Source organism: Magnolia sinica, chromosome 11, assembly GCF_029962835.1.
Source record: "Magnolia sinica isolate HGM2019 chromosome 11, MsV1, whole genome shotgun sequence".
In the NCBI taxonomy this organism is placed as follows: Eukaryota; Viridiplantae; Streptophyta; class Magnoliopsida; order Magnoliales; family Magnoliaceae; genus Magnolia; species Magnolia sinica.
The window spans coordinates 75,534,000-75,559,246 of record NC_080583.1 but is presented as its reverse complement, the minus strand read 5'-3'; the positions used below and the strand labels follow the sequence as shown (position 1 = coordinate 75,559,246).

Sequence of the window (25,247 nt, the reverse complement as noted above, 5' to 3'; positions counted from 1 at the left end):
GCTCAATGGAATGTTGACTAGCCATGCACGTAGTTGTCCAGAGTCACACAATAGATCTAGAACAGTTACAAAATAAAATATAAATGTGTTCCCGACACCTCATACAATGACATTTTGGGCATCAAGCAAGTCTATCACCTATACCCATGCCCGTAGCCAACACCTGGGTGTGGCAATGGGCCAGGTTCAGTTTATGTCAGGTGGAGGTCAGCTTGAGCCTGAGTCGACCCAATCCATTTAATTGTAATTAGGTTGGGCTTGACAGACCCCACACGACCACAATGGTTTAAGAATGGAATATGGGGCTAAAGGCATGTCCAACCTTGTCTAATTAGTTGATAATACAGGCAGACGTACATGTGTGTATATACTTGTACATATTGTCTATTAATTTATTTTGGGTTTTGGGTCGGGTCGGACTAGGTCATCTGGCCCAGCACATTGATAAGCTATATGGGCAAGCTGGTTTGGGTTACTTGTGTATGGTTCGACCAAACCCAAGCCATTTACTCAAACAGGCCACACATTCTAACCGAGCCCAACGCACAACCCATTTTGGTTGGTCCAAGCCCGACTCAGAAGCTGGTTGGGCCAATTGACCTGTGGATCACCCATTGACACCCCTACCAATACCTGCATTCATGCTAGAGAAATATAGCTTTTGTTTATTTGGTAGGTGATACCAGCACTTCGTGTGGATCAAGTTATTCTCTTTCAATTTTTCATATGTTTTCTGTTCATGCTTTTGCATTTCTGATCCCACTTTGTGCTCTTATTCCAATTTTGTAATGCTTGGGGCCATTCCAGCTTCCATTTTGTTCTCAATGTTACAAATCAACGTACATTTCAATAGTTTTTATTATTATTATTATTATTTCATAGTGTTAAAATGTATATGTTTATGATGCTAATCATTCTCATTCTTGATCAGTGTTGGCACTGGTTGTTGTGCCACCTATTTCTGTTGGTGTCCGTAAATTTGGACGTTTCCTTCGTGAGCTTTCCCATAAGACGCAAGCTGCGGCTGCTGTGGCTGCATCAATTGCTGAGGTTTGTCCACTCAATGGTACCCCGTAAGGTTTACTTCATAGGATTGAAAGAAGAAACTGATCACTGGATGTTCTTCAAATGCATATATTTGTTGTATTTGTCATTAGAATAAGGTTTTATTTTCCTTTCTTTCCACTACCTATAATTTATGGGAGGAATGCTAATATCACATGAACAGATCATCAAACATGCCCTGCCATGGATGGACTATAGCCCCAATGGCACACCAATTAGGCAACGCTAATTGCTCAAATTGAGTTTTGGCTATTAGTATCAACCATTGGTTGACATTACCACTTTCCCTTTTTTCCCTCAAAACTATTCTGATCAAATGGTTAGGAGCACCTGACTATTGTGATTATTAGGTTTTGGCCCATCCATGATGAAGCCTACAAAGTGATTGGTTTGGATATCGTACATGCATGCGTGAGGTGGGCGTGAAAATTGTGCGATATTAGCATTCCTAATTCATAGTCTCTGGATTATAAAGCATATCATCGCATCGTCATCAATCCATCATCACCATCATTATCATCATATCCTTGTCCCACTTGGGGTTGGCTTTATGAATTTTGTTTCAACAAACAATCCTAAGGTCCTATATTCAATAAGTGAATGGGCCATCATATCCCTTCTCAGACCTCGATTCAAGTCCTTTTATGTTTGTCCTCCCATGATCTTTTTGGGCCCTTCAACCCAAATCAATGATCTTCTCCTTACCGGAGCCGTCTCTAGTCTTCCTTGTACATGACCGGACCATCTCAATACACTTTCCATCTTTTTATTGTGTATTGGAAGTTGGAACTACTAATCTGCTTCGAATGACCTCATTCCTAGTTGTATCGTTCCTATTCTTCACACATCCATCTCAACATCCTAATATCCCCAACACTCAAATCTTTGCCCATGTTGCCTTCTGACTAACACTTTGCCCCATGTAGCATAGGTTGGATAGCTCTCTTACATACATATATATATATATATATATATATATATATATATATATATATATAGACACACACATGCACGCATGGAGAGGGATGTGTGTGTACACACGCACGAGCGCGTGCACACATATGCGCTGGGAAGGACGGCACCTCTTGGGTGGCATAGCTAATGTTCTTCTTGGGAGCGTGACTAGGCAATGGGTCCTTCAAGTATGCCATATTCCTCTGAGGATTCGTGGGAGGAACAGATTGAGCGGGAGCTCCCTGTCCTTGGGTCCTGGCATACAATGTGCACATTTTTACCTACAAATATCCTTTTACGCGTTGAATGTATAGAAGTGCCTTAAGATATTCTGCATTGGGTTGTCTTTCCAAGACCCGTTTCCTGTCTTTTTCTATAAGCCACTTCCCTCCCACATGAATCAAGGGATTGGATGTTTATTTTCACAGTTATACTATTCTTAAACCACATCCCAATGCTTTGTCAAGAAAATTTCTATATCAACTGACTACTGAATACTCTATTCTGCTAAAAAGCTTGTTCTGAGATGACCAAAAGATGCATTGAAATGCAGCGTACAATCAGCATGCTAATGTTATTCACTGCATTAGGGTAACTGCTTATGCATTTATTCCCCCTTACAACACAATACTTCCCCATCATCTCAGTTGCTTTTCCCACATGCTGTCCTTTTTAGAACAAAGAAGAAAATATGAAATTGGCATGGGTTACACAATTCAAGTAAATCATTCCAAAAATCATTCTTTTATATGAATTTCACAATATTAAAATTCCATAGAACTACTGAAAGCTATCAGGCAGTGGTTACTATTGCGCATATCCTGCTAAACCAAGTTATTGTTGGTATTGTTGCCAATTCTTTATGCATGACTAAAGCGATGAGCTCTGCTAGTCCCACATGGGATACATGCCAGCATGGAAAGTGTGCAGGATATCCAAGCCATGCATCAGGTGGGTCTCTCCATCCAGATGACCTGGCCAAAAACTCAGGCTAGGCCACTCATCAGTCATACTTGTTTTTTTATATGGACCATTGTCAAATTCTTGATACCCCCCATTGTTTTTGTATGTGTAGCCCACCTGCTAAGTTGACTGTCTGATTTTTCAGGCCAGCTTATCTACAGGATGGGGCCTACCTGATGCATTATTCTGATGTCCCACATGGCAGCATGTGGAGGTTCGTGTGGGCTGATCAGAAGTCCTAAAATCCTAATGCATTTAAAAAGCTAAGAAAGAATCATAATATTTTTATAATGAAAAATTTCATGCTCAGGAATCTTTTGGCGCTATACGCACAGTGAGGTCATTTGCTCAAGAGGATTATGAAATTTCACGCTACTCTGAGAAAGTAGACGAGACCTTGATGCTTGGACTGAAACAAGCTGTGAGTTCCTTCAATGTGTTGTGATTCCTACATGCATACATATGAGGAAGTTGATTGCCTTAGAAACTTCATGTCTTCTGCTACAGAAAGTTATTGGTGTTTTCTCTGGAGGATTAAATGCAGCATCCACATTGTCGGTTGTTGTCGTAGTGATTTATGGAGCTAATTTGACAATTAAAGGCGCCATGACCACTGGTGCTCTGACCTCATTCATTCTTTATAGCCTGACAGGTATTTTACGTGATGGCTTGGATTATTATGAGCATTTTCCACTATTTCTATGTTGGTGGTGACTCATCCACCATACACATGCATACATGCATAAAGCCGGCCCTATCAAATCATGAGCTCCATTGTGGATGGAGATGGCCAAAGATCCTACTAATCAGATGTTCTTAACCATCTAGTATCAGCCATTGAATCTGTATGAGAACCATTTTCTTTATAACCACCCATTTGACATGCAACAATGGGATGGTTAGGATCACCAGATTGGTGTGCATTGGAGGATCAGTTACCACCATTGTTGAGTGTGTAAAAGGCAAATATTAATATAACTTGTTTGGTGAAATATTTTGTATGCTCGTCTCTAATGCTTTTTCATGACTCTCTCCTGCCTGCCCCTGCAGTTGGTTCCTCGGTATCTGGTCTATCAGGATTATACACTACTGCAATGAAAGCTGCAGGGGCAAGCAGGAGAGTTTTTCAGCTTTTAGATCGTGTCTCATCCATGTCGAAACCAGGGAATAAGTGTCCTTTGGGGTTAGTTGATCGGAACACACATCTGGCTTTAGTTGTCTTTTCAGTACATTGGGGAATTGGGACTACAAATCCCATACTCTTACCGGTGATGGTGTGTTTTTGTGGCAGTGATCAAGATGGAGAAGTGGAAATCGATGATGTCTGGTTTGCTTATCCTTCTCGTCCTAACCATATGGTACTTAAGGTAATATTCTTATATGTGCTAAAAGAATTCCATTTTTGCCTTGTTGTACTTATTTATATATTGGAGCATTGCTAGGCTCAGATGGGCATCTGTGCTAAAAATCCAAGTCATGCATCAGTTGGGCCCTACTACATAGATGACCTGGCTCTTATGAGACCAATCAACTTGTCAAATGGCCACACATACAAACACAATCTATGATTTAGTAAAAATTGTCAACAATCAATGTTCTGTTTCCAAGTGTGGCCCCGCTGACCAGTTGACCGGCCTGGTTTTTGGGCCAGATTATTGCGCACTGGATCTCACCTAATGAACGGATCCAATGCCTTCCGCTTGTGCCAAGAGGTGCGTGTAGGCTTAGCATAACTCTTACTATTGCAACATTAGGAATTTTGACAAGCATGTGAAACTGGTCATCATACCAGTCTCACCCATGTAAGCTTACAAGCACACGTGCTGAAGTCACCGAACATCCAAGTCATGCATCAGGTGAGCCCCACTATGTGCATGACCTGCCCCATTGATCAGGTTGATCTATAGTTGACGAAGCATTCAATGAAGCAGCAACAGATTTGGGTGCAGGAATGGGGAAGCATCTGTTTCAGAATGTACACAACTAGAGCTGTACATGAGTTGAACTGAGTTGACCTTGGCACAGCTCGGCTTGGCCCGGCCAGCAGCTAGGCCAGCAGCCAACCCTAGCTCGAACTCGTCTCAGCTTGGTCCTCAAGCCTTATTGTCCAGCTTGGCCCAGTTTGGTCAGCAGCTCGGGCCAGCTCGAGCCAAGTTCGGCTGGCCGGGCTGCCATGGACAATGGCTAGTCGGGCAAGGGGAGGGGGCAAATAGAGAGAGAGGAGGAAAGAATGAGTGAAAGAGTACCTTGGTGCTCGCCGAATTGAAGCGGAACTTCGGTAGAGAGAGGGAGAGAGAAATGGCCCAAATGGGCGGGGTGGCCAGGTGGATTAGGATCTTAGGGTTAGGGTCCGGCCGGGCGTAGGTCGCTGGACAGAGAGGGGAAAGGGGGGTGGGTTCCCAGATGGGCGCTACTCTCTGGATAGAGAAAGGGAGGGTTGAAATTAGATTAGGGTTCTGGATAACCGGGTATTTATACGTGGTCAAACGAGTCAAACCCAATCCGAATCGAAACGAGCCAAGGACCAAACTGGGTTGAGTTGAGCTCGGACTTGGCAAGTGAGTTAATCGAGCTGACTCGGTTCATGTACAGCTCTGTACACAACCATACATAGGTAAGAAAGTAGGAGCTCTAGCAAGATTCCAAAGCGCAATTTGAAGCAGGAGCAACACATAATTAGAAGGATCCCGCAACTTGAAACTTATCAGCTGGGCCACATGTACAAGACAATGGATGATTAAGAAATTGTTGCCAACAATCCACAGTCAATCTACATATGTGGCCCACCTGATGAGTTGACCAGCCTGGATTTCAGGCCAGATTATTTATGCACTAGATCTCACCTAATGCACAGATCCAATGTTTTCCGCATGTGCTAAGAGGTTCGTGCAGGCTTAGCAAAAATCTTACTGTTGCGAGTATTAGGCCTTTTGACATGCATTTGAAATTGGTGGTGACGCTATTGTTTGAACTAAACTATCATTTATGAAATCAAAGTATGCCTTAATGAAAAAGAAAGTGAAAGGAAGTTTCCAACTCTTTGGGATCTTGGAAATATCGAGTGGCCATCCACATTTCAATCTAGAGGCACGTCTTTAACAAATATGCTGCTGTCTTGGTTTAGACCTTCTTGATTAGGAGAGTGAAAATATTTGTTTTCCCACTGGTTGCCTAGAAACCAGTATTTGGAGAAGGCTTGGAGAAGGCTATATTATTTTTGCTGTCTTTGTTTTTAGTGAAAAATGATTCGATAATTGTGTTGATACATAGAACCTTTGTTACTGAAAATTATTGATATTATGGGGAAATGGCATGGAAGGTTCTCCACGCAATGGACAAAATGGAGGCTTTTAGGCCCTTGTACAATTAAAAAAATGTGAGGATTTCAGAAAAGTAGTGAAAGTCTCAAGGCATGGTGTTGGTGTAATATTGTTTGCAGACAGTATATGGAGTGCAATTTTAGCAACAAGATGGGTGGGAATGAGGAATTAGTTAAGATTGTTGACCAAGAAGTTTCCCAAAATGACCATATTTGATATCTTGGGTTGATAATTCATGAGTGGAGAGATTGAGAAGGATGTTACCCATGGAATTCAAGTGGGGTGGAAGAAATGGAGATTCACCTCTAGAGTTTTATGTGATCATCATGTACCACTCAAACTGAAAGGGAAAATTTATAGGATAGCTATGAATAGGGCTGTACACGAACCGAGTTAGCTCGGTTAGCTCGCTCGACTCAACTCGAAAAAGCTCGATTCAACTCGGTTCAAAACTGAGTTCGAGCCGAGTCGAGCTAATTTTTTGAGCTCGAAAATATTTCAAACCGAGTTCGAGCTTGCCTGAGCTCAACTCGACTTGGATCGAACCCAACTTGAATTGAACTTGGATCGAACCAGTTTGGTGACTCGGTTACTTTGATATTGATGTTGTTCACCAAGTGTTTGATGAAACGACTCAACGAAGTGTCGGCTGGTGGCAAGGAAGGTATGTTTCATCAAACAAATACCATTTTTTCTTGATTTTGATATTGCCTACAAGGTGTTTGATGAAATACCTGTAAAACCGCTGCTGTTGTTTTACATACAGTGAGAATTTGAAGGTGCGGTCCATGTGTTTGTGAAAATACTGCACAGGCGAACTTGGCTCGATCTTGGCTCGAACTCGGCTCAAAATGACCCGAGCTACTGACCAAACCGAGCCGAGTTCGAGCTGGGGTTAGCTAGTGACCGAGCCAAGTCGAGCTATGCCAAGCTCGACTCGTGTACACCTCTAGCTTTGAGACCAGCCATGCTTTATGGAACAAAATGTTGTGTAGGAGCGTCAATGGGCCGGGCTCGGGCCTGAAAAATCAGAATTTTGTATAAGGTCAGCCCAACGGCCCAGCCCGAAATAGTTCAAAATCTGGGCCAAGACCTACCCCAGGGCTGGCCCGTTGACAGCCCTAATGTTGGGTAGGAACAACAATTCATAGGATGAGCATAGCCGAAATGAGGATGTTGAGTTGGGTTAGTGTCAAGACAAGGATATAATTAGAAATGGATGCATTCAAGGGCCCTCAGGAATAGCATCAATCAGTAATAAGACGAGGGAAAGTAGACTTAGGTGGCTTTGGTCATGTGCAACAGAGACCAAGAACTGCATGGTGAGGAGTGAGTTGGTACAAGTTGAAGGCGCTAAAAAGGCAGGGGGGAGGCCCGAAAGGAGGTGGGTGGAGGTAGTAAGAAAAGGCATGACAACTTATGGTCTAACTGAAGTTATGGCACTTCATAGAGTGGAATGGCAGAAAAGGATTCATGCAGCCCACCCCAATTAGTGGGGATGAGGCTTGGATAATGATGATGATGGTGATGGTTATGGTGAGGTCCTATCCTAATCTATGTTATGGACACAGAACATGGGTCTTGGATAAGTAATGAAAAGAACCTAGAACTTGAACATCCACTTTATTACAAATTTTAAATTGGTTTGATTTCAGATATGAACTGTAGGTCCTTGACTTGATAGAGTGGAAAAGTGGAAAAGGCTTCATGTAGCTGGCTCAAAATAGCTTCGGAGTTTGGAGTAGCATGGTTCTTGAATGTAACCAGTAGATTCTTTACTATCTAATTAAAGAATCCCATCACCTTTATTCATTTAGATTCTTGTATGCATGTAAAGCATTTAAGTTAATGCTTGAGCTGAAGTGATAGAATTTGTAAATTTTGAAGGTCTGGTGGTCTACAATATTTTGACAGTGTTTTAAAAAATATTTATCATCTAAAGTGTTTTTTACATTTTTAGGTTTTGGTAACTGACCCAGTACCTCTTGAGCATGGGAGTTACCCTGCCTCTATATTCTGTACCATACATGTGGCTTACGTGGATAAGATGTACTTTATTTCATTCCACTGATCAGGAACAATTGAAAAAGCCAGACCAGTACAGTCTCTCTTGGAATCCTGAATATGGTGACACCACCAATCAATTCAATCTAGAGCATTCATCTCTTGCGATCGACCATTGATTTGACGCTATCCGAAAATTTGCCTTACAAGATGATCTGAACCATCTTGCTTTTTTCCCATTAAATGTAAGACGTTGATAAATTGCCTTTTAGTGTCCATACGTGCACCAATTAAGCAGATAGGATCATCCGAATTTGTGTCTTCTTCAATATCCAACCTGCTAAATGTACATCTGGATTTCATCCACGTGTTCCATGTGTGCAGTAAACGATGTGGAGCCATGAACTCCCATGGGCATTAGATCAGCTCGTTTTTATTTTTTTTTAACTTCAAATATATTTTTCTATTTTTAGATTAGTCTTTGCATGCAAATTTAGGAACAGTGTGCTGTATCCAACATGGATCCCACACACAAGTACCTGGCTGATTTAGGATCCAGATTTTGTTGTGTTGCTGACCTGTCAACAAGTCCCTGGCCTACACAAAGGTGCCGATTCACATGCTAGCAATCATGTCATGACAAATCACATTTTATCAGCATGGGGCAAAAATATCAATGTCATAATATGGCATTTCAAAGCAATTAAGCTATTCCCAAATGTCACTTGCAATACTGAAACATCGAAGATGGATTTGTTTTCTTGAAGAAGCACCTACTTCTACCCAGTTTGTTTTATCACGAGACAAGATACCTTTACAAAATATATGGATGCCAAAAGACAAAATCAGAAGTTTAACTAGGTGGAACCTTTTTAATTGAAAATTGTTAGCAATGTCATTGTTCGAGTCGCAGACATACACAGAGGGAGGGAGGGATGGAATATCAATGAAAAGGTTAACATGAGAAGTCCTTAATGGAGATCATAGTTTTGCTAATTCCGTATGCATGGAGGTCCAGCCCCTTTACAAGCCACTGCAAGTTCAAAGCTGGTAGATGTGTGGAAAATGCAAGTTGTGCATCAGGTGGGACCACAACAAAGATGTTCTGGCCAAAGAATCAGGCTGATCCACTCATTGGGTGAGCCAGAATATAGGAAACAAATGGATGGCTAAGACTAAGTTGGCCAGGTCTTTTGGCTGCTAATTCGTTTCATGCACTGGCCCACCTGATGACTGGACTGACCTGAGTTTTTGGCCAGGGCATCTGCATGGTGCATCCCACCTGATGGACAGGTTGGATGTTCCAGAGTTGTGCCAACTTGGACTTACACGTGCATGGAATTAGCCGACATCAAGAGATCATTACCTTGAATCGACACACATCTGGGAGCACTTGCACAATATGGTTTGGATGCTAGAATCAAGGGTATCAGATCTCATTATGTAGAGACTTCGAACTGATTGTCATTTCCTGTGCTGCAGGGAATAACATTAAAACTGAGACCTGGATCGAAGGTTGCTCTTGTGGGTCCCAGTGGCGGTGGAAAAGTAAGCTTTGTTCTTTGCTAGTGCACGATCCAGCTACAATTTATTTATCTAATTTGCATTGTCTAATTAAAACTATCTCCCGCAGACTACAATAGCGAACTTGATTGAGAGATTCTATGACCCTCTCAAGGGAAAGATTTTACTAAATGGGGTCCCACTAGTGGAAATATCACATCAACATCTCCATAAGAAGGTACGTTTCATGGTGCTCTATGTTTCTGTAGCAGAACAACATATGGCATGCTCACATGCAAATTGCAAGCATATATGTATTCTTATCTACATAATACAATGGCGTTTAAGAGTATTCAAAGCATATTGTTCTGTAAGTATAAACATAGAGATATTGCAGGGTACTGAGCCTTGGCAGATGTGTAGTTTGCTGAATTGCACAGATTTATACATTTATGGCCTACAGTTCAGTAATCTTGACTATTCTGATGGGCCCCAACATGTATGGGGATGCCCCAGAAACTTCCAAGATCGGAAGATCTTGCAGTTGAATCATTGGCATGTTCTCAATTGATTGGACTACTGCTGTATTATTTTCTAAACTGTCTATTTGTGGGCCACTGATCGAAGGGTTAAAATTTTCCAATGTGGAATAATTGTTGGGCATCCCCCGCGAATGGTCTCTTATCTGATCAGGTGCATGATCGTGGGCTGCAAAATTGTGGAACTGTATGTAAGGACCTATTTTGTAGCAATCAAAGTTCTATCCTGGAAAGTCCAACTTGGACAGTCTGTTGTGGACAATGGTTGTCAAACAACTGGAATAAGGAACCAAAAAAAGGGTGGGTGGGGAGCTTGAAGATGAATGTTGACACATGCATCGAACCTGGCGCATGTGCACAGTGACACATGATGGCAGAACATACAGAATGTGGCACATGTGGGGTGTTTGGAGATGATGATGGCACGTGTATGGACTATGAATGCCATGTTCCAGCAGCTACTGTTGCAGGAACACAACTTTTACACCTTCTTTGTTGGAACAAGCTATCCTCAATAGAAGTGGACAGTTGCAAACAAGCTTTCCATATTTGTTCTGGTTGCTGTGCAAAAACCGGGTTGGCAAACTAGGAACATGTTGTCTGCCCCAGATGAACTATCCAGGATGGAACTTCGCTTGCAACCACACATCTGGAAAGTCCAATTAGGATACATCTAGCATGTAATAGTAAAATTTCAGTCTCTGCTGAATATATATATATATATATATATATATATATATATATATATATATATATATATATATATATATATGTTTCAAGTCCAACTGGTTGGATCACAAGGTACAGTCCAACCAGCGGATCCTTCCAATAGGTTGGTCCCACCTTGAGGATCATTTATGCAAAAACCATCCCTATCTAGTATCAGGTGAGCCACACCATATAAAACAATTTCTAGCCATTAATAAATAGCAAAAAAGCAGTGTGGTTCACTCGATGAGTAGATATTTTTTATTTTTTACAAGGTGTCCTCATTATAAGGCCAACATATTGGATGGGTTGGATGTCACACATACATGAAAGGTAGGAAGTTATTGGTTGGGTGGTTGGACTTGAGACCTTGTCTCACACACACACACACACACACACACACACACACACACACATATATATATTGATGCAGGACAATTAACCACTTGCTCTAAAAGCTCGAACTGTTAGAGTGTGGCAAATTAATCCCTTTATCTCATAGCTCATGCCCCACATCTCATGGGTTTAGGACCTCAGCCGAACCTCCTTCGTGGGCCCCAAATCACATGGGCCGCCCATCCCGAGTGTGTCCCCGCATCCCACGGGCTACCCCACTTGAGCCCGGTGTGAAATGCGCATTAATCACCCCTGGTGAGGAGTCTCGATCACGAGACCTCCCCCGTGGGCCCCAAATCACATGGGTCACCCACCCCGAGTGTGCCCCTGCATCCCACAGGCGACCCCACTCAAGCCCAGTGTGAAAATGCCCCTGCATTAATCACCCTCGGTGAGGAGTCTCGAACACGAGACCTCCCGCTCTGATACCAATTTGATGCAGGACAATTAACCACTTGCTTTAAAGGCTTGAACTGTCAAAGTATGGCAAATTAATCCCTTTATTTTATAGCTCAGGCCCCACATCTCATGGGTTTAGGACCTCGGCCGAACCTCCTTCGTGGGCCCCAAATCACACGGGCTACCCCACTTGAGCCCGGTGTGAAATGCTCATTAATCACCCCTGGTGAGGAGTCTCGAACACGAGACCTCCCTCGTGGGCCCTAAATCACATGGGTCACCCACCCCGAGTGTGCCCCTGCGTTCCACAGGCAACCCCACTTGAGCCCAATGCAATCGAGCTCATGGGAACTTCCCATGAGGTCAAGCTGTGTGGGCCCCACCGTGATGCTTGTCAAACATCAACACCATGCATTTGATGGGTCCCCTTTAAATTATGGGTTATCCCAAAAATCAGCTGTATACGGAACTCAAGTGGGCCGTACCATCTAAAATCATGTGAAGACATGCCTAAAACATATAAAAGCACTTGGTGGGGCCCACCTTAAATTTGGATGTGTCTGAGGTCTGACCCCTCATCCAAGTGGGACACACATAATGGATGGGCTGGATTTGTGAACCACATCTCGGTGGGCCCAACAAATGATTATGAATGTTTTAATGGAAGGGTAACCCCTCTCAACTTTTGTATGTGGTGTGGCCCACACAAGTCACGGATTGACTTGAATTTTAAGCCCAAGGCTCACCATGGAATGGTGCATCTGACTGGTGGGGTAGATGTTCAAAGTGCATCACGGTGGGGCCCACACAGCTTGACCTCATGGGAAGTTCCCAAGAGCTCGACCACATAGAACCTTATATATATAGGTCAAGCAATGGATACCAAAGGTTGGAAATTCTATTTACAGGCCATGTTTTTGACATTTGAATGCCTTTTTTCTACTTTGGTTTTAGAAAAGTAGCTATTCTACTAGAAAAGTAAAAAAGAGGAATTTTAGGTTCTTGCTCATCAGCAAATGTACGGTTTATTGTTGCACACGATGTGAATTTGGGAACTTAGTTTGGAGATCAAGGCCATTGATCTGATAGCTCTCACTCACTTTGGATAGGGGATTCCTCAAAAATCAACCAGTTTGGATATACCTAACCCTTTGATATTGAACCTTTTCTTGTATGAACCGTTACTGTATTTCTCTGGAACCTTTTTCACATTATAGCTATTTTTGGGAGGGTTAATCTACCAATCTGTAAGCTTTTCAAGTAATCATCCATTTGGTGCGGACTATCAAGTAAAGGGTTTGGATCATCAACCTATGGCCCCACATGTATGGAATCCTGCAGGTGGGCAAACATCAGATAAGAACCCTGTATTTATTCAAGTGAAAAGAGAGGTGTATGCATAAAAATGGTATGTTATAATATTAACAAAATTCTGACTTGAAATTTCACCTAAGACGCAGAAAGTGAGCCAACTTCAGGATCATAAGAAGCCAGCAAATGAAATCCTAGAATAGAGTGCATTCATAAGAGCTTGCATGGCTTCGAATTCTAGAAAATGGCATTTTGAGTGCAAAACCTGGTGTCAATTAGAACATGACAGATTCGGATGTACATATCCATGTATGTAAATATATGTGACAAATACATGCGCATGTTGACATATACATAGATTCACAAGAGCTTGCATGTATGTATCAATGTTATAAATGTAAGTGATTCGGATTCTTGGCCAGAGCTCTTGCTAGAATATCTTGTTATGAGTAATTCATGTGTTACTACTACTATGCAGCTGCTGACATAATCTGACATAGTGATAGTTTGCTTGAATGTGCATCTACTACTATGCAGCTGCTGACATAATCTGACATAGTGATAGTTTGCTTGAATGTGCATCTGCAGTCAGTCATCTAACCAAGATGCTCCACATGTGCCAATACTGCACAGGTGTCCGACCTCCACTTTGTTTATCAGGCGGCCCCAACCATTAATTTGCCATGGCCCAGAAATATACAGGGCATCTCATCAGGTGGGACCACACTTTAACAGAAAATGGACAGTTACGAAAAATATAGCCAGCCATGCACATTGAATGTGCATATGTGAATAAGTGGGCCAGGAGACACTAACAGTGGGGTCCATCTGATGAACAGTAACATTTAAGATGAATTTAGATTGGTTGTACTTTAATCAGCATGTCATATTAGATCAGCATTCAGCATCATGAATTTCAACTGATTGTTGTCTCATGAATCACCATTTTTTTTCTTGTGTGAATCTGCAGATCAGCATAGTAAGCCAAGAACCTATTCTTTTCAACTGTTCAGTAGAAGAAAACATAGCTTATGGATTTGATGGCAAAGCCAGCTATGCTGAAATAGAAAATGCAGCTGTAAGGTTCGACATCCTTTGCAATGTAATCATCTCTTCTGTGTACATCTTCGTATTTCTAATTTCCGCTACTACCGCAGAAAATGGCCAATGCGCATGAATTCGTATCAAAATTCTCAGACAAATACAAAACCCATGTCGGAGAACGTGGGGTAAGGCTGTCGGGAGGCCAGAAACAGAGGATTGCGATTGCAAGAGCCTTATTGATGAACCCGAGGGTTCTCCTATTGGATGAAGCCACAAGCGCTCTTGACGCCGAGAGCGAATACCTGGTTCAGGTGAGATTTTGACAAATGATCTTAAATTATGTAGAACTGAGAGAGTAAGAAAATGCCACCATTTAAAAAACCCAACTGGAGGTCGAAATGGTGGAGCCAACAGATTCGGTCCAAACCAATTCGACTGCTGGTTTGAACCATGATGTCACGACCACTCATAAATAGTGTAGTATAGAAAATTTTTGAAAGTCATAATGTAGTATACTCTTTCTAAAAACTGCCTGTTCATACTAGTTTTGGACCAGTACTATCAGGTCGGATGGCCGGATCCTTTCCAGGTTCTTGTGTAGAGGATTGGCGGTTCTCTGTAACCTGCAACAAGCAATAGGTTTGGCTGATTCCCCAAAACTAGCTGAAATCTCTTGAAATTTTTAATAGGATGAAAATTACTAGGACTTCATATTAGGTAGTTACTTTTTTAAGAGGTCCTGTTTTGTATGTTCAACTCAGCAGCATTTTCTCTCACTGTGAGTTTGGATGCAGTTTCGAATGAATTGCAATTACTAATCTAATGGAGCGGAAATAACCAAAATTGTAATTTGTTTCTTAGCAATCATATCGAGGGTCTGGGTGTGAGTAAACTTGAATCATCAGTAGCTTTTGGAGTTCCTGAATAGTTGAGTTTTTTTTTTTAAGAATGTGGGTTTCCAGGCAGATTTTTAGGAAGAGACAGGATCCAATTTCTATTCAGTACCATTCACTTAGTATCACCCGTATATAGCACTATATCGAGCAATCCAGAGTGTCCATACCACCTCATGGATGGGCCAATGCTCAAAAATAGCAATTGTCGTGTTTCTACCTTTGTATAGGACCAACCAAATATGGGTGAAGGATTGGATGGTCGTTAGCTTGCAATCATTGTGATTCCTGGGCTGTGGCTTATCAAAGAGGCTCCCCGTAGATTGGGTGGTCCAGAATCAAGATCCTTTCCAATGTGCACCAGTCCAAAATTGAGACAGTAGCATGCTAAATGCTACCAAGGTGAACCTACTCCTACCTTGTAGGAATTTCACTAGTACCACTAGATTTTAGTAGATCTTGGTAGATTTCTTTTTTATCTAAACAAAACACCAAACTTTGAAAGTGCTCATTTATATAAATTACAAAGAAATAACGTACCTGATTATCTGGGTTTTTCTCGAGGCATTTTTTTTAAAACTCCTGCTGAGTGGGTTGATTTGGATACATGCAACCATACATGTATATCACAATCCATGGTCCAAATCATGGGACCAATTTTAGATGGGGATTATCCTCAAATCAGATTGTTTGGATCATCACATCTTAGTAATTGGATACACGTTTACTGAATTTAGAGACTTGACTAGTTTTGATGATAACCATCCATATATTTGCCACCAACCTGATGGTTATAGAATTATAGTGATCCTTCAATGTGTTTTTTGCATTTTGATCTGTCTACATCGGGTCCTATTATTTGAATGGTTCTGATTAGGACATGAAAGCCACTTGTATGGCAGCCATGAACTTGTAGGACCATATTCTGCCAGAGTATGAGAGTTTTATATCCTCCCTCTCATTCAAATTTCAGATAAACAATTCATTTCATGTTGTAGGATGCCATGGATTCGCTGATGAAGGGCAGGACCGTTCTTGTGATAGCACACAGGCTTTCGACTGTTAAAAGTGCAGACACAGTTGCTGTCATATCCGATGGTCAAATAGCCGAGAGTGGGAGCCATGATGAGCTCCTCGACAAGAATGGCATCTATACAGCACTGGTAAGGAGGCAATTACAGGGGCCAAAGACTGAAAGTTAAGTAGGAGGGGTCCAAACAGCTTCAAGAGTGAAGTTTAGCAGCACTATAATTAGCAGACTCCACATTGCTAATGAATTCCGATTACTTGATGTGATTGGTGCCAAATGTATGTTGGAATATCATCTAAAGTTTTTAGTTTCTGATTGGAAAAAAAAAAGGAAAAGAAAGAAAGAAAAGGTTCTTACTTTCTGATTCCATGGCGCAAGCTAAAATAATGGCCCATTGTTGTACGATTTTGATCAGTGAGCTCCAGTTGGCTGCATTCATGTTTTCTTTTGCCTGTACTTTCTTCCACAGTTCTAAAACTCATTGGCTTGACTTGAAACTCAGTCGAGTTGGCTATGGGATTGTGAGCCAAATCAAAGGGACACTCTGTAAGTTCTATGTTTGGGATGGACGATTTCCTCTAATTTTTTTTTAAAAATTTTTGTGGATGTTGGAAACTGTACTTTCTTCCTTGTTGTAGAACTTGTTGACTTGACTGGAAAGTGGGCCGAGATGACTGATGGGATTCCAGCCGAGTCGAAGGGAGATGTGCCCATAAGTTGTATGGTTTTGATTGAAATTTTCCTCTACTTGGCCCCTCTTTTGAATCTATAGTTTCTTCCATAGTTCTGTAACTTCACTTGGCTCGAACGCAGTCGCTGACTTTCAAGGATAATCAACGGGAAACATGCCTATAAGTTGTATTGTTTTGATCGGTTACTTCCAAAGCTGCCCTTTCTTCGACAGTTATAAAACTCTGTTAAGGTCAACTCAAAACTTGACTAAGTTGACTGATGAGATTTCGAGCCGATTCAAAGGGAAATTTGCCTAGAAATTGTATTCTTTTAATTGGAAATTTCAGCAATTTCCTCTGGTTGCTTGTATTTCTGGTTTCTTTTGGAGCTTCACTTTTTTCCATATTTTGAAAACTCAGTTGTGTTGAATCAAAGTTCACGCTGAGTCAAAGGTAAAACTCACCCATTAGTTATATGGTTTCAATAGGTGGATTACTCGAGTTTTGGTTGAGTTCCCTGTTTTCTTTTGAAGCTGTTCCAAAACTTGGTGACTTGACTCGAATGTTGGCTGAGTTGCAAGATATTGAGAGGTGAGTTAAAAGGGAAAGTCAGCCATCCTCTAGCTGATTGCATTCATTTTTCTTTGGAACCTATACTCTCTTCCAAAGTTCTAAAGCTTGGTGACTTGACTAGGAACTTAGCTGAGTCGACTCAATGACATTTTGAGTCGAGTCAGAGTGAAATTCACTCAGAAGTGTTAGCTGCTGGGGACTCAACCAGATCACAAAGAAAACTTGGGCAACCTTTTTCTTTATAGACAGGTATATAAGACTCAGAGAGATTCAAGTCTAGTGGTCAATGGCACAGGCAAACCTCGATACCACTGCATCATAACTTATTCTAAGCCATTTAACAAATGTTATATGACCATTAAATATCAACTTGAGTCCAGTGACTACAACTCGGTTGAGTCTTTGAGTCGATCCAAGTCAGCTGGATATCCGAATGGAATTGAGATTTTGGTTTTTGATTTCAGGTTTTTGAATTATGCTTTCTTTGACTTTAAAGAACATGGTCAGTTTGGAGCATTGTTACATGGGCATGCTTAGATTGACGGTTTTAGTAGTTTTTTAACAAGAACTTGTGTTGAAGCATATAGCTGTTTAAGAACTGCTTTCACCATGGATGCTTCCTAGAAATTGTGTTGTCCGCAGCAACATGCATATATGGTGATCAGAACTGTTCAGCCCCAATGTGGCTGGAAACTAGACTGATTGGAAAACCATCCGATTGGTGTTTTGCCAGATGAACATGGATATTTGCTTCTGTTCTTTCTGCGATGGGGCCCGACCATGTCCGGCCCACCAAATTAACAGCCACCATCATCTTGTGATGGAGATGTTTGCATTCTGCCTTTTTTCCTATTAACAAAAAATTGCTTCATATCAAATAAGAGTGGACCAGCAATTTCAGCATAAGGATTGTCCCATCGACATCTTTGGTAACGGATGTTTTAACACAAGAAGACTTCCTCAGTTGCATCAACAAAGTTCAAAGGGACGTATATGACGACTCCCTCCTTGTAAAATGGTGCTCCCCATAGTTTGTAAACACCACTTTGTTCGGAGAGTGCAGAAAGGAGAAAATCCATCTAACCGGCTCCCAACGGCAATTGAGCTCGAAAACAAGCACAATTAGCAGCTGGGCATTCCACTGGTGAAAGTTCACCCTAAAATTTCCGGCGCTGATAGTGTAGGGTCAATAGCATACAACATGGTTCCAAAAACTCGACTGAATCAACTCAGTGCAATTTCAAATAGAGTCAATAGGAAGCTCACTCACGAGTGTGAGTCCAACCATGTCGACGAAAACCCAAACTTTTTATTAGTTAACCACTATATTGAAAAGGCTTGAAAATGAATGGAACCTCAATCTCTCTGGGATCTCTCTACCACAGCTGGCCAATGGAAGCGTTGCTCTGGTGGGCCACGACATTGGCAAACCATGGCTTAACATCATTGTGATTAGATATTCCTAGCCATCTGAGCATGGTTTAAATGTTAATAATGACTGTTTTTGCTCAACCTGTTTTTTTTTTTTGGCATTTAAGCTCAACAATCAGATTATTAAGATGGTCCGATCATCGTCATTTCTTCATCTATAGCCTCTCTGCATGGTGCTTTTTAGCACAACCATTTTGATTGCCCTTCACAAGGCGGGGCGTTGTAGACCAGAGTACATTTTGATTTAAATGTGGTCTATACGATGCCTATGCAATATGTACCAAAGAGTGTAACTGGGTTTTGGTATTGTACTGTCATTTGTAACATTAGTCTGCTCATCCCTGATTTGTAATCGAATTCAATACAACCCTACCTCAGGTTGTGCGGAGGAACATAAATTCTTCAAGATTAGAAGATCCTAGCTCTTAAAATTTTCCTCTTAACTGTCTATATAGAGGAAACTGATTTGAGTGTTGGTTAGGAACACCCCTGTTCTAGGCAATTTCTCTTGACTCCCTTAATCAAAAACTGGCATTTTCTTTGTAATTTGAAGCAGCATCCTTCTATACCTAATAGTCTCTAATATACTTGTACTGTAATACTGGATTAAGTGTTTGATCCCATAGTTTAAAAACCCAAAATCTTGACTCAATGTTCAGCAGGGCCAAGTCAACTCAAAGACCCAACCTAACTCTACTTGATATTTAATTATAAAAAATTAAAAATATTAGTAGAGGCAATAAATATTTAAAATAGTTACATCTAATATAAGTATATTATAAAACAGAAATATAACAGCAAAACAGAACATGACTTGCCCGTTAGGAGTACTACTTTCCTTCATATAGGTTGGGGGGTCCATGTCGATTCAACTCACCAAGTTTTCCAAGTCACTTCCAGTCCTGAGTTTCCAAGCGAATGGGCTTGAAATCTTGCCTGTTCAATCTGACTCGGCTGAGTTTCAAGTCAGAGTCAGTGAGTTTTAGAACTATGTTAGACTCATGTGCTACTGGCACCGTGCAACCATAAATGGCATGTATGCATCATGTGTTTCATGTTCCTCTATGTAGATGTGGTGATCAGACAAGCATACCCGTCTGGTTTCAACTCCCAGCATGATATTGCTTGGCTAAATCCTGTAATAGGTGCCTGTGAATCACGTACGTGCTACTCTTAGAAACTGAATAATAAACTAGTTAGATATTTTTTAAAAGGCATCGGGAAGGGATGGTGTTTTTCTGCTTTTCATTCATGAAACAAATAACGAACAGAATATTTTGCCTGCCCTATTTCTTGAGGAGCTCCATGGCGTGCCCCAAGAGCTTCAATTCGTGGATTTGGAAGGAACGTTCCATTTCAGCCCTTCCTAAAGGCTATACTGGTCGAGTGGTTAACTTGGCAGTGGGTTTAAAGGCCATCGAGACGCAAGTTCCGCAAAAGGGTTTCCCTGCAAAAGCAAGTGCATATTGACTCAGTTGATTTTCCTAAAAACCAAAGCTATTGGTTCTCAGCAAGTGGGCTTTTTCATGTAGGGTATTGGATTGTGGAATTGCATAAAAATGCACAACAAATGGGGTTTGGCTCAAAACGATGTTTAGGCGTCAAATTCCCCCGAGGGAGTATCCAAACAGACCCTAAAACCTTTCACAAGGAGTAGCCAAGATCAAATGGAAAAAAATTGGAAGGTGGGGCTCTCTTTGTATTGGATTCAATGATCCATCATCATCATCTTTTCTCCAAAGCTCATTGCCATGAGCTTTTCTGATAGTGATTTCTCTTTTCTAGTGAAATTTTGATTACCATTCAAAATTAAGAATCAATAGTAGATTTATGCCAGAAAATGTTCACAATGGGGGAAACACCATTCTCTACAAGTGGTGCAAATTTACAATGAAGATACAATGCCTAGAAAAGAGCTATAGATGTTGAACAAGGGGTGTAAATAGCGGTTTGGAGCGCCACCTGGGGACCAAAACTTGCCCCAACCATTGGTTTCAGTCCTGTTTTAGTCTCATCAGCCTAGTCTAGTGACTCATTCCATTATCGTACCAAAACCAATATGACTCAGGTGATACTTAAACCATGGGTGATTCTTACTCATTTTTTACCACGTAAACTTGAAAGAGATTTGCTAGCACCATATGCACCTTTACGCAGAATGCATGCTACCCTAGCAAGCGAGTGGGATATACGAGCAATGCATAGGATGGGCCACCACTTTTCAAAAGAAAGGAAATTTAAAAGAAAAAAACAAAGAAGGAAAGAAAGAAAGAAGAAGGAAAAAAAAAACGCTTGCAAACTGTCCACATTCAGCATACACATGTAACCCACCTAATGAGGACCATCATATTTTTGCAAATGATCATTTTCACAATGGGGACCACCTTATGCCATAGCTCAGATGCCCCAGAAACTTGCCAAGTTGGCATCTGTACTGTGTAATGGTTTATATGGAGACGGGTGAATGTGCGGTGAGTGAACTTGTACTTGGAAACTCAAAATACCTTCCCCCAAGCATCCCTTCACATGCTGCATGATCATTTCTAGCTTCAAATCCAGAAGAATTGAGCCTCTCAAGAGACAAGCAGATGACGTAGAATGCATTCCAAAAAGCAAGCCATGGAAACCGAGGGTAGCCCATCAAATGACATTTTTTCCTCCCCAGCTCTCAACATATTAATCTCAGGAATCTACGGTGTGATGATAAACTTACAGCCTTGCACACCAAACCTCAAGCTGGAAATAGACAGTTGTGAAATGCAGAAATGGCTTAAGCTTGGATGGCGAGGATTTTCCAACCTAGGAGATTCTCGGGTCATGATCCGCCCATGCTCTGGCCCATCAGATCAACAATCTAGATCACTAGACATGGACCCCGCTTGTACAAACTGAAACCCCAAGGCTTCAAGGATGCTATGTATATCCTTCCAAATGAAAATCATAAAGTTCCTCTGCAGTTCGGACCCTTGCCAGTAGCATGGTTAAGCCACCATCTCATCTGAACCTTTCATTTCAAGATGCATTGTCCAAGATTTAATGGGAGCAACAAAGAATGCTCTAGTTTGCAAAACCCACTCTATGAAACCAAAGCTTCCATGAATGACCTCATGTTCTTCCAATCCTCTTTCGAATCAGGGACTTTTTTAGGCTTAAACAGCTTCCACAATCCAAGTAGTGTCTACTTCTTGACATCTCTCAAAAATCTCCTGAAAATCTTCTCACATTGCAGGTAAGGCTTAAGGAAAAGGTTTTAGAACTTAAGATGACTCGGCTATATCAGACCCTTCAACCCCTCGTAAAAAACCGAGTCTGCCAATTGATCTCAGATAGTCAATAACAATGTATGGAGGATGCAAGGCCAAAGATTTAACGGGTGCAAGCAAGGATGGTCTAATCTGCAAAACCAGCTCCACTAAACCAAAGCTTCCATGAATGACTTCATGTTCTTCGAGTCCTCATTCACATCAGGGAATTTTTGTCATGTGAACAGCTTCCACAACCCAACTGGATGTCTTGTTCTCACTTAAACGTCTCTCGGAAATCTCCCAAAACTCTTCTCACACTCAGATAAGCTTCACAAAACGATTGTAAAACTTAAGCTGACTCGGTCTTATCAGTCCCTTCAACCCCACATAGAAAACAAACCCACCTATCGATCTCAGATGCTTTTAAAAAAACATTGTATTGAGAATGAATGGGCAAAGATTGGATGTTCTAGTCTGTCAAACCAACTGCACTAAACCAATGCTTCCATGAATGACTTCATGTTCTTCAAGTCCTCTTTTGAATCAGGGAATTTTTGTGGCTTAAACAGCTTCCACAACCCAACCGGTTGTCTCGTTCTCACTTCAACATCTCTAGGAAATCTCCCGAAAATATTCTCACACTCTGGATAAGGCTTCACGTAAAGGTTGTAAAACTTAAGCCGACTGGGCCTTATCATACCCTTCAAACCCACGTCGAAACCAAGCCCGCCTATCGATCTCAGATACTCAATAACATTGTACCGAGGAACTATCTGTTTCTCAAAATTCACACCTAAATACTCCGGAACTTCGAGGAGACAATCAATCCCAAATCTCATACTATATAACAAGAAATCAATCTTCTTCTCTACATCCTCCAATTCATATATGATCGTTCTCGGCTCTCTCTGCAACACCTTGAAAGCTTCCCTGCGGATCAAACCATGTCTGCACAAGCAATCGACTCTGGATTTCACTTCCATGCCTGCTTGAAAAATGCCATTATGTGTAATTTTCTCCTTAATGGGTAGCCTACATTTCAAATTTCGAAGAAATTGAATGTAGTAAGAGAGCTCCCCGACTTCCATACTAAGAACTCGTGGGTCCCGGATGACTGCCTTCCGAACCTCAATCCAACCAAAACCCAATTCATCGAACTCTTCGAACAACGATCTCAACTGATTTTCAATGCGCAAACCTAAAACCCCTGGAAACAAATAGCAGATCCTATCGAATTCATAGCATCTGACCCCAATTCCCTTGAAAAACTCGATCCAATGGTCAAGATCACATCCTTTTACCATAACTAATCGCGGGCATTCCGTTAGAACCTTGATTAAAGTCTCATCACTAAGACCAGCATCCTTCAGAACCCGTAAATTCTGGAAAAACTCATCCGGATCGATCTGGAATCGTCCAAATTGTTCTAGAACATTCTGAATTAGAGACGGAGTAGCATTCTGAAATCCTAATTCTGAAAAACCCATCTCCCATTTTCTCAGAAACCCTAATTCTAAAACCCTAGGGCAAGAAATCAGGATAGAAACGAGAGATTTCTGCGATAATTTGAAAGATAGGAGAATGCCCAGAGACTTTTCAATATCCGACGGATTGGATTTCAATAAAAATCGATTCTTTTGAAGGAATTCGTGAAGGCGAGATGAAGGGAGTCCGTACCTTCGCAGGAGATTGGAGACAGGTATCAGGTGCTTAATTTGAGGATTTTCTTGAAATCTGGAGGGAATTTTTGGCGGGAGATTTGGAGTTTTTGTAAAAGATTGGATTTTTTGAATTGGGTTTGTTTGGATATTGGGGAACTTGGAGAGAATGGGAGATCTAGTGAGAAGAACCCTAATCGCCATTGCTAGGGTTTTTGAGGTTTTGGGAGTTTTTTTTTTTTTAAGTTGGACCTGGAGGGTATTTTTGTCATTAAAGCTCAAGAGCATTCTCGTAACCTATTACCCCGGGCAAAGATATATTCCTGTGCCCGTGGCTCTGTGGGGTCCACAGAGATTTCCGTGACAAATCCACTCTGTCCATCTGTTTTAAAAAATCATAATAGTACGGGATTCTAAGAATACAACAGATCGAAAACTCATGTGGGCCACACCACATTAAAGAGTGTGGATTTAACGCCTGGGGATGACAGAAGTTTTTTTATCAGGATGATATTTGTTACTACAGTTTATCTGAGTGGTAATAACCCTATGGACGGTTTGGATGGCATATAAACATCATGGTCAGCTTCAGAAGGGTTTCAACGGTGGACGTTTCTGTCTCACTTTCATTGGTGTGGCCCATATGAGTTTTTTATGTTACTGATTTTTAGAAACAGATTCTATTGTATTCTTTCAAAACAGATGAACGGAGAGGATTTGTCACAGAAATTTCTGTGGATCCCAAACATCGCCGAGCACAGGTACGGGTCACAGGAAATCCGGTTCCTCTCATGAAATGAAAAAGACGTATCGTACAGCACTAACACTGGGGTACTAGTTCTACGTACCAACCGGGGTTACTTTCAGTAACTTGATAGAAGAGACTTGCTGTGAACAAAATCCACGCCGTCCATCACGTTCACCACCTCTTTTAAGACGTTGATCCCAAAAAATCAGGATGATTCAACGATCAGATGGACTATCCAAAAAACTATACTTAAAACCTCTAAAATCACGTGGCATGGACAACTTAAGTTTTAGAATACTAGAAATTTTAGATGGTTATTTCATCCTGATGAGGCACATCCGGTGAGTGGATTGGATGGCTTATAAACACCATAGTAGCTCCTACTAAAAATTAACGGTGCACATTTCATCCCACCTTTTCTTATATTGTGGCCGACTTAAGTTTTCAGTAATTATGAGTTTTTGTTTCAATAGCTAAAAGGAGGGATCGCAAGTGATTTACGGTGTGGATCTTATGAAAGTTCCACCTACATATGATTCTCGGTTTTTGAAAGTAACCCAAATAGGTAACTAGCGTGGCTCGTTATACGATGCTCGGGGCGAATGATCGTACCCTACCGTTCTGGCTTTTAGTTTGAAACCGGGGCCATGCTTCAATCATCGTAAGCCATTGCTCTCATGGGAATATATCCAGTGCCTCAAGAGGCAAGGCCTTTATGTGGGCCCATGTTGTTTCTGCATTGTGACATAGAAAGTTAAATTGGTACGTCCAATTCCTGATTTAGGGCAACTC

General features: G+C 41.4%; 2 protein-coding genes across 5 annotated transcripts in view; one reads left to right on the top strand and one right to left on the bottom strand.

Moving 5' to 3' along the window:
• LOC131219393 (ABC transporter B family member 25) overlaps nt 1-16,888 on the top strand; it is a 34,175-nt gene extending 17,287 nt beyond the window's left edge. For 2 of the 4 annotated variants that reach the window (XM_058214504.1, XM_058214505.1), the window contains 10 exons: nt 932-1,050; nt 3,293-3,403; nt 3,490-3,634; nt 4,033-4,165; nt 4,274-4,349; nt 9,789-9,854; nt 9,940-10,047; nt 14,133-14,240; nt 14,320-14,517; nt 16,098-16,888. In XM_058214504.1, the coding sequence (XP_058070487.1) occupies nt 932-1,050; nt 3,293-3,403; nt 3,490-3,634; nt 4,033-4,165; nt 4,274-4,349; nt 9,789-9,854; nt 9,940-10,047; nt 14,133-14,240; nt 14,320-14,517; nt 16,098-16,301 (1,268 nt within the window). In that variant the 3' untranslated portion in view covers nt 16,302-16,888. Of the gene's footprint in view, nt 1-931; nt 1,051-3,292; nt 3,404-3,489; nt 3,635-4,032; nt 4,350-9,788; nt 9,855-9,939; nt 10,048-14,132; nt 14,246-14,319; nt 14,518-16,097 lie in introns of all 4 variants that reach the window. The other 2 variants (XR_009158162.1, XM_058214503.1) reach the window with 2 other exon arrangements.
• Nucleotides 16,889-20,613: 3,725 nt separating this feature from the next.
• On the bottom strand, nt 20,614-23,937 carry LOC131219392 (transcription termination factor MTERF15, mitochondrial). Its single transcript, XM_058214502.1, has one exon. It carries the CDS (start codon nt 23,909-23,911, stop codon nt 22,541-22,543), a length of 1,371 nt encoding a protein of 456 aa, XP_058070485.1. The 5' UTR covers nt 23,912-23,937; the 3' UTR covers nt 20,614-22,540.
• Nucleotides 23,938-25,247: the final 1,310 nt, after the last annotated feature.

Bases quoted from the DNA above. Each gene is read 5' to 3' on its own strand.
- LOC131219392 (XM_058214502.1), bottom strand. From the start codon at position 23,911: ATGGCGATTAGGGTTCTTCTCACTAGATCTCCCATTCTCTCCAAGTTC.